At 43.6% G+C, this 14227-nt stretch overlaps 1 protein-coding gene across 2 annotated transcripts in view; it reads right to left on the bottom strand.

The window, feature by feature from the left end:
- Window positions 1-1204: 1204 nt before the first annotated feature.
- The window catches only part of LOC118078935 (hypoxanthine-guanine phosphoribosyltransferase-like), a 29010-nt gene continuing 15987 nt past the window's right edge, over window positions 1205-14227 (bottom strand). For both annotated transcript variants that reach the window (XM_060270625.1, XM_060270624.1), the window contains 5 exons: window positions 9793-9810; window positions 9167-9249; window positions 6509-6555; window positions 2964-3040; window positions 1205-2179 (listed from right to left, as the gene is read on the bottom strand). In XM_060270625.1, coding sequence (XP_060126608.1) covers window positions 2132-2179; window positions 2964-3040; window positions 6509-6555; window positions 9167-9249; window positions 9793-9810 — 273 coding nt within the window. In that variant the 3' untranslated portion in view covers window positions 1205-2131. The remainder of the gene's footprint in view (window positions 2180-2963; window positions 3041-6508; window positions 6556-9166; window positions 9250-9792; window positions 9811-14227) is intronic.

Genomic DNA, 14227 nt, shown 5'->3' with positions numbered 1-14227 from the left:
CATAGAATCACAGAGTTGGAAGAGACCCCCAAGGGCCATCCAGTCCAACCCCCTGCCAAGCAATGGAGAACCAACCACCCATTTGAAAAAGCCCACAAAGAAACAAGCTAAGGGTTAGGGTTAGGGTCCCGCAGACCTTCCTTCCTTCCACAGAGAGGGACGGTTCAGCGCACCCCGAGGAGGCATATGCGCCGCAGATGTTTCGGCAAACGGCAGAGGCCAGCGCAGTCATAGAATCATAGAGTTGGAAGAGACCCCAAGGGCCATCCAGTCCAACCCCCTGCCAAGCAGGAAACACCTTCAAAGCATTCTTGACATATGCCTGTCAAGCCTCTGCTTAAAGACCTCCAAAGAAGGAGACTCCACCACACTCCTTGGTAGCAAATTCCACTGCCAAACAGCTCTTACTGTCAGGAGGTTCTTCCTAATGTTTAGGTGGAATTTTCTTTCTTGTAGTTTGAATCCGTTGCTCCGTGTCCACTTCTCTGGAGCAGCAGAAAACAATCTTTCTCCCTCCTCCATATGACATCCTTTCATATATTTGAACATGGCTGTCATATCACCCCTTAACCTTCTCTTCTCCAGGCTAAACATACCCAGCTCCCTAAGCCGTTCCTCATAAGGCATCGTTTCCAGGCCTTTGACCATTTTGGTTGCCCTCTTCTGGACACGTTCCAGCTTGTCAATATCCTTCTTGAACTGTGGTGCCCAGAACTGGACACAGTACTCCAGGTGAGGTCTGGCCAGAGCAGAATACAGTGGTACTATTACTTCCCTTGATCTAGACGCTATACTCCTATTGATGCAGCCCAGAATTGCATTGGCTTTTTGAGCTGCTGCATCACACTGTTGACTCATGTCAAGTTTGTGGTCTATCAAGACTCCTAGATCCTTTTCACATGTACTGCTCTCAAACCAGGTGTCTCCCATCCTGTATTTGTGCCTTTCATTTTTTTTGCCCAAGTGTAGTACTTTACATTTCTCCCTGTTAAAATTCATCTTGTTTGCTTTGGCCCAGTTGTCTAATCTGTTCAGGTCATTTTGAAGTGTGATCCTGTCCTCTGGGGTATTAGCCACCCCTCCCAATTTGGTGTCGTCTGCAGACTTGCTCAGGATGCCCTCAAGCCCATCATCCAAGTCATTGATAAAGATGTTGAACAAGACTGGGCCCAAGACAGAACCCAGTCGTCAGTCGTCAAGGAGCTACCTTTGGAGAAACAGCCTTTATTGAAAAGTACGTCGGTTGCGCACACAGCCGACGTTACAATCGTTTCTCACGGAGGCGAAACGCAGGGGGAGATGATAGTTCCGAGAGGCAGTTTTGCTGGCGGAGAAGGGAAAGGGGAAATGAAGACCAGGATCCGCTTGGAGGGGCCGATCCCGGTGCTGTGAATCAATTCCCATTTTCTTCTCCCCCTCGGGCTCGTGTAACGTGGACTATACAATTATAAGGAGGTGGAAAGCCTGGTCTACATGTCGCTCGCTCTCTTTTCAGGCTGAAATGGCATTATTTTTTGTCAGAGGCAAGTAAGGCAACTACATCATCCAACAACCGCCTTAATTTTCTGCTTTCATCACTATATAAAACTTAAATTACTCGTGTGTGGTTTTTTTATAAAAAAATATTACTAATATAATTTCCCACCTTAAAATGCCTTAGACATTTACAGGACTTAAAACTATTTGAGTTCTGAAGTTTAAAAGGGGAGGAGGAGGGAGGGATATGTTTTTTTGGGGGGGGGGGTCAAACGCACCGCCAACCCCACTAGGAAAGGAGCTCGAATCGGTAGACATAGCTGCCAAGTTTCCCCTTTTTCTCGCGAGGAAGCCTATTCAGCATAATGGAATTTCCCTTTTTTTTAAAAAAGGGAGAACTTGGCAGCTAGGATCAGTACATTTCATAGTGCAATTTTCTTAAGAGAGGAAAGAAAAAGAGAGGACGGCGCCCTCTTTTTCTTTCTCAAATGCAAATGGACAAGATGAGGTTGTTACATGCAATAAGTTATTAGCGAGCAAATGGGCAACAAAGTCGGAGAGCTCTACGGTTTTAAGCCGGCGGCCGGAGCCAAAGGCAGGAGAAAATGGACGCACGTTTCAGAGTCCCCTAGCTGTCGTGCCGGAGCCACCGCTCTCACGCCTTGTACTTCTGCTTCCCGGTTTCGCTTATGACACATATGTGCTGAAAGAGAGAGGGATAAAAAAAGGACATTATTTGTGGATTAGGGGTTTAACAGCTAGGAGATGAACAAAGAGACTGTTCCCACTGAAGGTGACCCAGAAATAATAATAATAATAATAATAATAATAATAATAATAATTTGTTATTTATACCCTGCCCATCTGGCCGGGTTCCCCCAGCCACTCTGGGCGGCTTCCAACAAAACACTAAAATCAAACATTAAAAGCTTCCCTAAACAGGGCTGCCTTGAGATGCCTTCTAAAGGTCTGGTAGTTGTTTTCCTCTTTGACATCTGTTGGGAGGGCGTTCCACAGGGCGGGCGCCACCACCGAGAAGGCCCTCTGCCTGGTTCCCTGCAACTTGGCTTCTCGTAGCGAGGGAGCCAGAGAAGCGGACACGGAGCAATGGAGTCAAACTTCAAGAAAGAAGATTCAGACCTAAACATTAGGAAGAACTTCCTGACAGTAAGAGCTGTTCGACAGTGGAATTTGCTGCCAAGGAGTGTGGCGGAGTCTCCTTCTTTGGAGGTCTTTAAGCAGAGGCTTGACAGGCATATGTCAAGAATGCTTGGATGGTGTTTCCTGCTTGGCAGGGGGTTGGACTGGATGGCCCTCGGGGTCTCTTCCAACTCTATGATTCTATGTTCTATGAAAATACTGGACCAGTTGTTTGACTCTGTTTCCTACACTCCTACTTGACAGTAAAGATCAGGCAAAGGAGGAACAGGGGGGGGGGAACACCCTTCCTCAATTTTTACAGAAGACAATCTTTGTTCATTACTTACATTTAGATCTCTGAAGTATTCGTTGTAATCTAGAGCGTATCCCACCACAAACTTGTCTGGCACTTCAAATCCAACAACTGAAAAAAGAGCCAGAATTCATCGGTGTGTTAAATTTGGGCAGTGTTTAGGCAATCATATTTACATTATTGGGCAAGGTTTAGGCAATCATATTTACATTATTGGGCAATGTTTAGGCAATCATATTTACATTATTGGGCAATGTTTAGGCAATCATATTACATATTACATTATTGGGACTATTCATAACCAGTTTCCTATTTGATAATACTGGCTATTGGCATTGTTTAAAAAGCGTAACAAGGTTTTGTTACGGCACGATAAAACAGGGAGACAAAACTGACAGTACATTTCCATACATGTCCAAAGGAGACAGTAGGCCTGGGTGACAAGGCCCCAAATGAGGGGGGGGGGAACACATACCCCTGAAAGGAGTTAAATTATTGCGAAAGTGGCAATTTAAGCTGCAATCCTAAACACATTTAATAGGGAGAAAACCCCAACGAACACAGTTGGGAGTAAATATGCCCAGGATTGCGCCGTTACCCATGTCACTTTTAAGTCCTCCAGGTATCTCTACTTAAACGCGCTGCAAACAAAGTACAGGACAGTGGTACCTCGGTTTAAGTGCACAATTGGTTCCGGAAGTCTGTACTTAACCTGAAGCGAACTTTCCCATTGAAAGTAATGGAACGTGTTATATATGAAAGGATGTCATATGGAGAGGGAGAAAGATTGTTTTCTGCTGCTCCAGAGAAGCGGACACGGAGCAATGGATTCAAACTTCAAGGAAGAAGATTCCACCTCAACATTAGGAAGAACTTCCTGACAGTCAGAGCTGTTCGGCAGTGGGATTTGCTGCCAAGGAGTGTAGTGGAGTGAGTCTCCTTCTTTGGAGGTCTTTAAGCAGAGGCTTGACAGGCATATGTCAAGAATGCTTTGATGGTGTTTCCTGCTTGGCAGGGGGTTGGACTGGATGGCCCTCGTGGTCTCTTCCAACTCTAGGATTCTATGATTCTATGATTCATAAAGGATTTACAAATCATGTGATAAGGAGGTCTTTGTATGAGGTGTCTTTGTATGAGGATTTCACCAGTGGAGGTGCTGACAGTTAAAAAGATAAATATGGAAGGGAGGAGGGCCACTTATGAGGAAATATTCAGAAAGTCAGACAAGGGTTGGAAGTTGAAATCTTACGCTGAAATTAAAGAATGTCCGACTGGATGGTTGCAATATCGCCAAGTTAATGATTCTAGGGAAGTAATAGTACCACTGTATTCTGCTCTGGTCAGACCTCCCCTGGAGTACTGTGTCCAGTTCTGGGCACCACAGTTCAAGAAGGATACTGACAAGCTGGAACATTAGATTCCACCTCAACATTAGGAAGAACTTCCTGACAGTAAGAGCTGTTTGGCAGTGGAATTTGCTACCAAGGAGTGTAGGTTCAAGAAGGATACTGACAAGCTGGAACGTGTCCAGAGGAGGGCAACCAAAATGGTCAAAGGCCTGGAAACGATGCCTTATGAGGAACGGATAAGGGAGCTGGGTATGTTTAGCCTGGAGAAGAGAAGGTTAAGGGGTGATATGATAGCCATGTTCAAATATATAAAAGGATGTCATATAGAGGAAGGGGAAAGGTTGTTTTCTGCTGCTCCAGAGAAGCGGACACGGAGCAATGGATTCAAACTTCAAGAAAGAAGATTCCACCTAAACATTAGGAAGAACTTCCTGACAGTAAGAGCTGTTCGGCAGTGGAATTTGCTGCCAAGGAGTGTGGTGGAGTCTCCTTCTTTGGATGTTTTTAAGCGGAGGCTTGACAGCCATATGTCAAGAATGCTTTGATGGTGTTTCCTGCTTGGCAGGGGGTTGGATGGGATGGCCCTTGTGGTCTCTTCCAACTCTATGATTCTATGATTCTATGTGTTTTCAAATGATAAAAAAAATGGGTTTTGAAGACAAGAGGTCTAAACTTCCAATAGAATTGTTGGAAGGCAGAACAAAATGGTTGTCAAAAATGTATGATCTGTTGTTAGAAGGGTGAATGGACAAAAGAGGTGGTGATAAAATGGGCAAAAGATTTTGGGTATAATGTTCGTCTTTTGTTATGTGGTATAGTGATGTGACGTTTATGTTTGTAGGTGTGAATGATATATGCATGTATTTCATTTTATAAGTTTTTAAACAATAAAGATATATCTTTTTTTAAAAAAAAAAATTGATTCTGGAAGTCCGTACTTAACCTGAAGCAAACTTTCCCCTTGAAGGTAATGGAAAGCGGATTAATCCGTTCCAGACAGGTCCGTACTGAAAGTACTAAAGCAGAAGCGTACTTAAACCGAGGCGTGACTGTAAATATCCTACAGAGGCTGAATCGCTCTCCTTAATTCCACTCCAGCTTCTATAAATCTTCCCTGTCCTCATTTATCCCTCCCTCCCCATTTTGAAACACTGCAGTTGTTCTTTTTTGTTTTTTTGTTTTTTCCGGTGTTTAAAAAGGCTTTATTTCTTTTTTTTTAAAAAAAAAGTTACATACATACAGACCACAAAAACAACAAAATCAACACATCTGTCACAAAAAAGCAAAGACAAATATCAATGCAAATAATATACATAAAATTATATATACCAAAACTCTGAAAAACACAAACAAAGCAAGAAAAAAGAAAAGAACGGAAAAAAGAAGAAGAGGAGGAGAGAGAGAAAATCCCAGGAAGAAAAAAGGCGGGGAAAAGGAAAAAACAAAAGGTACATAAAAGAAAAAAGAAAATATATACACACACTCACACTCACACACACACACACACACACATATATATATATATATATATATACATTTAAAAATAAAAATAAAAGAACTTCCGATTGTTGAGATACCGTTTCTCACCATTTTTTGTTTTCCCTGTTTTCCCCCTTATTTTCCCACCCTTTGTGGGCAGCTCTTCTCCCACTGCTTCCCATATATTCTCTTTAAGCAATCCTCAAGTTAAATTAGACAAACTACCTATTTGCAATTTAAACCCTCTTTCCTTAGGTGATCTTCCGCTGGTTTCCGTTCCTTTTGTACTCTCTGTTTTGCTACATTTCTTACGGCTGCCGTCATTTTATCCAAATTCATGTATTCCATCACTTTAATTAACCAATCTTGAATCGAAGGCACCTCCGCCCCTTTCCAGTTGATCTTTAGGCCAGTGACTCCCTGCCGTCAAATTTTGTCTCCTTTCAATCTGAATATAGAATATATATTTTTTTGCATTGCTTTGTTGTCGTTTGGTCCAGTGTTTCCCAACCTTGGGTCTCCCGCTGGTTTTGGGACTACAATTCCCATCATCCCTGACCACTTGGTAGCTAGGGATGATGGGTGTTGTAGTCCAGAAATTCCCAAGGTTGGGAAACGCCGGTTTAGCCGTTTAGTCGGGTCCGACTCTTTGTGACCCCATGGACCAGAGCACACCAGGCCCTCCTGTCGTCCACTGTTACATTGCTTTAAACATGTCTATATTTTAAGATGCGCTGAACACTTCACTTACAGTCAGGGCGGTATCCTACACTTCGAGGTGTTCTTTTGACCAGCAAGCTGTTAAAAAGACCCCAAAGGGGGGGGGGAAAGTGAATTGTAGGTAGAAATTAACCCATGCTCCTTCCACGCCGCGCCACTGAGTGCTGTCTTCCCCCTCACTGCTATATCACAGCGTAAACACTGAATCAGGATTACAGGGGCAGGATTACGAGGGTCCTTTCTACAGTCAAGTTTTAAGCGAGCATCAAGGCTGCTCTTTGACCAATGGTTTATGAGGAGGAGCGGGCACTGGAAAGTATTCTCTCCCTCAACTTGTGCGGCAGGAAAGTGACTTTACCTAGGCTCTAAAACAGGGGTGTCAAACTCAAATTCATCGGGGGCCACATCAGCAGTTTGGTCACCCTCAAAGGGCCGGTTGTATCTGTAGGACTGTGTCCACTCTTTATTATCATAAATTATTGTCACTGCATTCAATTATTACTTTTTTTTTGTAATCATGTAAGTAATAACTAACTCTGAAAGCAGAAACATAGTCGGAATAATGGCAAGTAGATATTCAAATGTACAATTATTGTACAATTTATTGAAAAATGATTTTTGGTAACAGACAGTAATTTTATTTAAAAACATACAAATCGCGGCCTTCTCCTGGGCGCCCGCTGGCACCGAAGCGGCGGCCATGAGAGGGGCCAATCGCTCCCCCCACGCGCCGCCGCCGCCAAAAAAGGCCGAATGCTCTAGCGCCCGTTTATTAAACGGGCTGAATGACAATAGTGCACTCAATATAAAAAAAAGTGGTTTCCTGAATGCATGTAAAGTGGAGGTTTCCTGTGTAGAATGGCCGGCGCCGCTAGAGGGCAGACGGTCTCTGGCTTGTAGGCCGCCGCGCATGTGTCAAAAAAAAAAGTGAGAATAAAAGGTGAAGGCTGGCGGCCGGCAGCGGCTACACGGGCCACATGACGAGGCCTGGCGGGCCGGATTCGGCCCGCGGGCCTTGTGTTTGACACCCGTGCTCTAGAATATACTGTTGACCATGGGAGAGACTTTCCTCAACATATACAGAATAAAGAAAGATGTTTGCTTAGGAAGGCAGAGTTATCCTGACCATTAAAGTTAAAAATTAGCATTTACGATAATTACTGAGTGAGATGCAAGAGGCGTTGTACTAAGAATGCAGAAGGCATTATACTTACTAGCAATCATAGCTGCCAAGTCATCCCTTTTTTAAAGGGATTTCCCCTTAGGCTGAATAGGCTTCCTCGCGGGAAAAGGGAAAACTTGGCAGCTATGCAAGCGACGGAGGAAAATTAACACACACACCCAACCTTGCACCTATTAACTCCTAAATGTAACTGACCTCAAAGGGATGCAAAAAAAGGATGTGTAATCGTTCGGCCAAAGTTCCCGAGAAAGGAAATTGTAGCACATACATCGACACCATCGACCATAACATCCTTCTGGACCGTCTAGAGGGGTTGGGAGCTGGGGGCACACTTATACAGTGGTCATGATCCTTCCTCCTGGGCCGTGTTCAGAAAGTGGTGGTGGGGGATGAGTATTCAGACCCCTGGGCTCTCAATTGTGGGGTGCCTCAGGGATCCGTCCTCTCCCCCATGCTTTTTAACATCTATATGCAGCCGCTGGGAGAGATCATCAGGGGGTTTGGGCTGGGTGTCCATCAGTATGCGGACGATACCCAGCTCTACCTCTCTTTCAAATCAGAACCAGTGAAGGCGGTGAAGGTCCTGTGTGAGAGCCTGGAGGCGGTCGGAGGATGGATGGCAGCTAACAGATTGAGGTTGAATCCTGACAAGACAGAAGTACTCTTTGTGGGGGACAGGAGGCGGGCAGGTGTGGAGGACTCCCTGGTCCTGAATGGGGTAACTGTGCCCCTGAAGGACCAGGTGCGCAGCCTGGGAGTCACTTTGGACTCACAGCTGTCCATGGAGGCGCAGGTCAATTCTGTGTCCAGGGCAGCTCCATCTGGTACGCAGGATGAGACCCTACCTGCCCGCAGACTGTCTCTCCAGAGTGGTGCATGCTCTAGTTATCTCCCGCTTGGACTACTGCCATGCGCTCTACGTGGGGCTACCTTTGAAGGTGACCCGGAAACTACAACTAACCCAGAATGCGGCAGCTAGACTGGTGACTGGGAGCGGCCGCCGAGACCACATAACACCGGTCCTGAAAGACCTACATTGGCTCCCAGTATGTTTCCGAGCACAATTCAAAGTGTTGGTGCTGACCTTGAAAGCCCTAAACGGCCTCGGTCCGGTATACCCGAAGGAGCGTCTCCTCCCCCATCATTCTGCCTGGACACTGAGGTCCAGCGCCAAGGGCCTTCTGGCGGTTCCCTCACTACGAGAAGCCAAGTTACAGGGAACCAGGCAGAGGGCCTTCTCGGTGGTGGCGCCCGGCCTGTGGAACGCCCTCCCGACAGATGTCAAAGAGGAAAACAACTACCAGACTTTTAGAAGACATCTGAAGGCAGCCCTGAAGTTCAGGGAGGCTTTTAATGTTTAATAGACTATTGTGTTTTATTTTTCTGTTGGAAGCCGCCCAGAGTGGCTGGGGAAACCCGGCCAGATGGGCGGGGTATAAATCATAAATTATTATTATTATTATTATTATTATTATTATTATTATTATTATTATTATTAAAACGTACCTGGCTACCTTCACCATCTTCGGATTGTACTGCTTAAGCAGAGACAGAAGAGTCTTCATAGTCTTACCAGTGTCAATTATATCCTGACGTTTAAAACAAAAAACAGCCTTGTGAAGTGACGCTGCAGCCAATTACCTGTTACAGGTTCGTAATTAACTAAATCATACATACAAGGAGGAATAAAATTCGGGGTCATTGGGTGCTCATTTGTGTGTCTGTCAGTAATTATAAGGAGGGGAAAACAAAGGGAACATATCTGCAAATGGATTTGAAATCCACACTAACTCGATCAGCTCTTTACATGGTCTCCACGAGAGCAAAAGCATTTTTTGTGTAAAATATTAACAAGCTCCAGCTGAATTAAGTCGCAATGCAATGAAGCAGAATCAGTTCGACAATGCATTTTTAGTAGTGAAAAAATCAGTATGTGAATTAAGTGTTCCCCTGATGGCAGCTGCTTGCGCAAGGGATATTGCTTTTTCTTTGGAGAGCGGTTTAATCCACACTTTAGCTTAGGGACAGTTGTTGTTGTTCTGGAGTAAAATATAAAATATTTGTACTGGTTTCACAACGTTACCCCAAATCATACCCATTAAAAAAGGGAAAATGTAAAGTGTTGTACTTACTTCTACAATCAATACATTCTAGGGGAAAGAGAAAAAATAGAAACTCGTGAATAATTTTAAGCAAACACTTAGTTTCCAAAATTATATTCATCCAAACCTTTTTCAGGATGCCTGTTTTTCATTTTTCATTTCGCTAATTAACCGGCAAACAAATATAGGTGGGTGCTTCGACTATTAAGCAAACCAGCAGAAAATGAATCATAGAATCATAGAGTTGGAAGAGACCACAAGGGCCATCCAGTCCAACCCCCTGCCAAGCAGGAAACACCATCAAAGCATTCTTGACATATGCCTGTCAAGCCTCTGCTTAAAGACCTCCAAAGAAGGAGACTCCACCACACTCCTTGGCAGCAAATCCCACTGCCGAACAGCTCTTACTGTCAGGAAGTTCTTCCTCATGTTGAGGTGGAATCTTCTTTCTTGAAGTTCTTGAAATGGCTACAACATTATGCCATGTGGTTAAACGACTCGGGTTTCTACTGTCCATTAGCACAAGCTCAAAATTGACAGTTTATCATACTTCAGAAATAAAATGCCAATTTCAGTGCAAGAACGACAAGTTTCAGAACCAACTGAAACATTAGTACCAGAGGAAATACATCATGTGCTCCATCCTATTCTTTCCAATGCACTGAAATTGCTTAGCTAGTTTAGGCACCTTCTCAAGGGCAAGCAAATGACAACAAAAAGATTGAACATTCACCATCAGAACAACTTTGCAAAAATTAGGATGGCCCTGGATCAGTAGCAGAACACCTGCTTTGCATGCAGAAGGCCCCAACTTCTATGCCTGGCTATCCAAGAGGGGCTGGAAATGTCCCATCTGAAACCCTGCAGAGAAATCGCCTGTCGGGGAAGACCACCCCAAGCTCGATGGATCAATGGCCTGACTATGTAGAATAGGGTGGGTCATAAAAAACTTTTTTGGGAAAATGTTTCCTCCCTTGATCTTATCTCAGGCGTATGGTATAAACATAGTCAAATTTCAAATTGGGGACAAATCGGTGAATATTTAGACCCTGCTCCTACAGATTGAAATTTTTGCCTCGCTACGAGTGATGAAAACATAGGAATTGGACTCATTTATTCTCAGTACAATTTATACCTAAGTACAGGTAGGTAGCCGTGTTGGTCTGAGTCGAAGCAAAATAAGAAAATTCCTTCAGTAGCACCTTAAAGACCAACTAAGTTTATATTTTGGTATGAGCTTTCGTGTGCATGCACACTTCTTCAGGTGTGTATCTGAAGAAGTGTGCATGCACACGAAAGCTCATACCAAAGTATAAACTTAGTTCGTCTTTAAGGTGCTACTGAAGGAATTTTCTTGTTATACCTAAGTAATTAAGTATAATGTGATGTTTTGAAGCAAGACATGAGTGGTGTTTTATTGTTTATTGTTTATGTTTACTTGTTTAGGACACCGTTTGCTTAATTGTTCCATATCATTTGTTCAAAACCATTAGTTTTTTTTCATGTAAATGATCCACATGTTTTATCTTAAATAAATATTGCAGAAAACAATAGTATGCAACTATTATTTCTCTACATAAAATCTAAAATTTATGTTGATTAGTTCACAATTTAACATACTGAGAATAAATGAGTCAAACTCCTATGTTTTCATCACTCGTAGCGAGGCCAAATTTCAATCTGTAGGAGCAGGGTCTCAATATTCACCAATTTGGCCTAAATTTGAAATTTGACTATGTTTATACCATACGCCCCCTTCATGGATCAATGCCTTGTCGTGGCGAAGGGGCTTGAATAACTCAGAGAAGCTATGAGCTATGCCATGCAGGGCCACCCAAGATGGACAGGTCATAGTGGAGAGTTTTGACTAAACGTGATCCACCTGGAGAAGGAACTGGCAAGCCACTCCAGTATCCCTGCCAAGAAAACTCCATGGACAAAGACAACAGGCATATAAAAGTTATGACGCTGGAAGATGAGCCCCTCAGGTCGGAAGGCGTCCAACATGCTACTGAGGAAGAGCGGAGGACAAGTACAAGTAGATTCAGAGCTGATGAAGCGGCTGGGCCAAAGCCGAAAGGACGCTCAGTTGCGGATATGCCTGGAAGCGAAAGGAAAGTCCGATGCTGTAAAGAAAAATATTGCATAGGAACCTGGAATGTAAGAACCATGAGTGGAGGTAAGCTGGATGTGGTCAAAAATGAGATGACAAGAATAAATATCGACATCCTGGGTGTCAGTGAACTAAAATGGAAGGGAATGGGCGAATTCAGTTCGGGTGACTATCATATCTACTACTGTGGGCAAGAATCCTGTAGAAGAAATGGAGTGGCCCTCATAGTCAACAAAAGAGTGGCAAAAGCTGTAATGGGATGCAATCTCAAAAATGACAGAATGATCTCGATACGAATCCAAGGCAGACCTTTTAACATCACAGTAATCCAAGTTTATGCACCAACTACCGGTGCTGAAGAAAGTGAAATTGACCAATTCTATGAAGACCTACAACAACTTCTAGAAATGACACCAAAGAAGGATGTTCTTCTCATTACAGGGGATTGGAATGCTAAAGTAGGGAATCAAGAGATAAAAGGAACAACTGGCAAGTTTGGCCTTGGAGTTCAAAATGAAGCAGGGCAAAGGCTAATAGAGTTCTGTCAAGAGAACAAGCTGGTCATCACAAACACTCTCTTCCAACAACACAAGAGACGACTCTACACATGGATATCACCAAATGGGCAGCATCGAAATCAGATTGATTATATTCTCTGCAGCCAAAGATGGAGAAGCTCTATACAGTCAGCAAAAACAAGACCTGGAGCTGACTGTAACTCAGATCATCAGCTTCTTATAGCAAAATTCCAGCTTAAACTGAAGAAAGTAGGAAAAACCACTGGGCCAGTAAGATACAATCTGAATCAAATCCCTTATGAATACACAGTGGAAGTGAGGAATAGGTTTAAGGATTTAGATTTGGTGGACAGAGTGCCTGAAGAACTATGGATGGAGGCTCGTAACATTATACAGGAGGCAGCAACGAAAACCATCCCAAGGAAAAGGAAATGCAAGAAAGCAAAATGGCTATCCAACGAGGCCTTACAAATAGCGGAGGAGAGGAGGCAAGCAAAATGCAAGGGAGATAGGGAAAGATACAGGAAACTGAATGCAGATTTCCAAAAAACAGCAAGGAGAGACAAGAGGGTCTTCTTAAATGAGCAATGCAAAGAAATAGAGGAAAACAATAGAATGGGGAAAACCAGAGATCTGTTCAAGAAAATTGGAGATATGAAAGGAACATTTCGTACAAAGATTACCATAATCAAGGACAAAAGTGGTAAGGACCTAACAGAAGCAGAAGACATCAAGAAGAGGTGGCAAGAATACACAGAGGAATTATACCAGAAAGATATGGAGGTCTCGTACACCCCAGGTAGTGTGGTTGCTGACCTTGAGCCAGACATCTTGGAGAGTGAAGTCAAATGGGCCTTAGAAAGCACTGCTAATAACAAGGCCAGTGGAAGTGATGATATTCCAGCTGAACTATTTAAAATTTTAAAAGATGATGCTGTTAAGGTGCTACACCCAATATGCGAGCAAGTTTGGAAAACTCAGCAATGGCCAGAGGATTGGAGAAGATCAGTCTACATCCCAATTCCAAAGAAGGGCAGTGCCAAAGAATGCTCCAACTACCGCACAATTGCGCTCATTTCACACGCTAGCAAGGTTATGCTTAAAATTCTACAAGGCAGGCTTAGGCAGTATGTGGATCGAGAACTCCCAGAAGTGCAAGCTGGATTTCGAAAGGGCAGAGGAACCAGAGACCAAATAGCAAACATGCGCTGGATTATGGAGAAAGCTAGAGAGTTCCAGAAAAACTTCTACTTCTGCTTCATTGACTATGCAAAAGCCTTTGACTGTGTCGACCACAGCAAACTATGGCAAGTTCTTAAAGAAATGGGAGTGCCTGATCACCTCATCTGTCTCCTGAGAAATCTCTATGTGGGACAAGAAGCTACAGTTAGAACTGGATATGGAACAACTGATTGGTTCAAAATTGGGAAAGGAGTACGACAAGGTTGTATATTGTCTCCCTGCTTATTTAACTTATATGCAGAATTCATCATGCGAAAGGCTGGACTAGATGAATCCCAAGCCGGAATTAAGATTGCCGGAAGAAATATCAACAACCTCAGATATGCAGATGACACAACCTTGATGGCAGAAAGCGAGGAGGAATTAAAGAACCTTTTAATGAGGGTGAAAGAGGAGAGCGCAAAATATGGTCTGAAGCTCAACATCAAAAAAACCAAGATCATGGCCACTGGTCCCATCACCTCCTGGCAAATAGAAGGGGAAGAAATGGAGGCAGTGAGAGATTTTACTTTCTTGGGCTCCTTGATCACTGCAGATGGTGACAGCAGTCACGAAATTAAAAGACGCCTGCTTCTTGGGAGAAAAGCAATGA

This window comes from Zootoca vivipara, chromosome Z (assembly GCF_963506605.1).
Source record: "Zootoca vivipara chromosome Z, rZooViv1.1, whole genome shotgun sequence".
NCBI classification, from domain to species: domain Eukaryota; kingdom Metazoa; phylum Chordata; class Lepidosauria; order Squamata; family Lacertidae; genus Zootoca; species Zootoca vivipara.
Note: the sequence above shows the minus strand (reverse complement) of the source record. Positions and strands in the feature narration are given on the sequence as shown.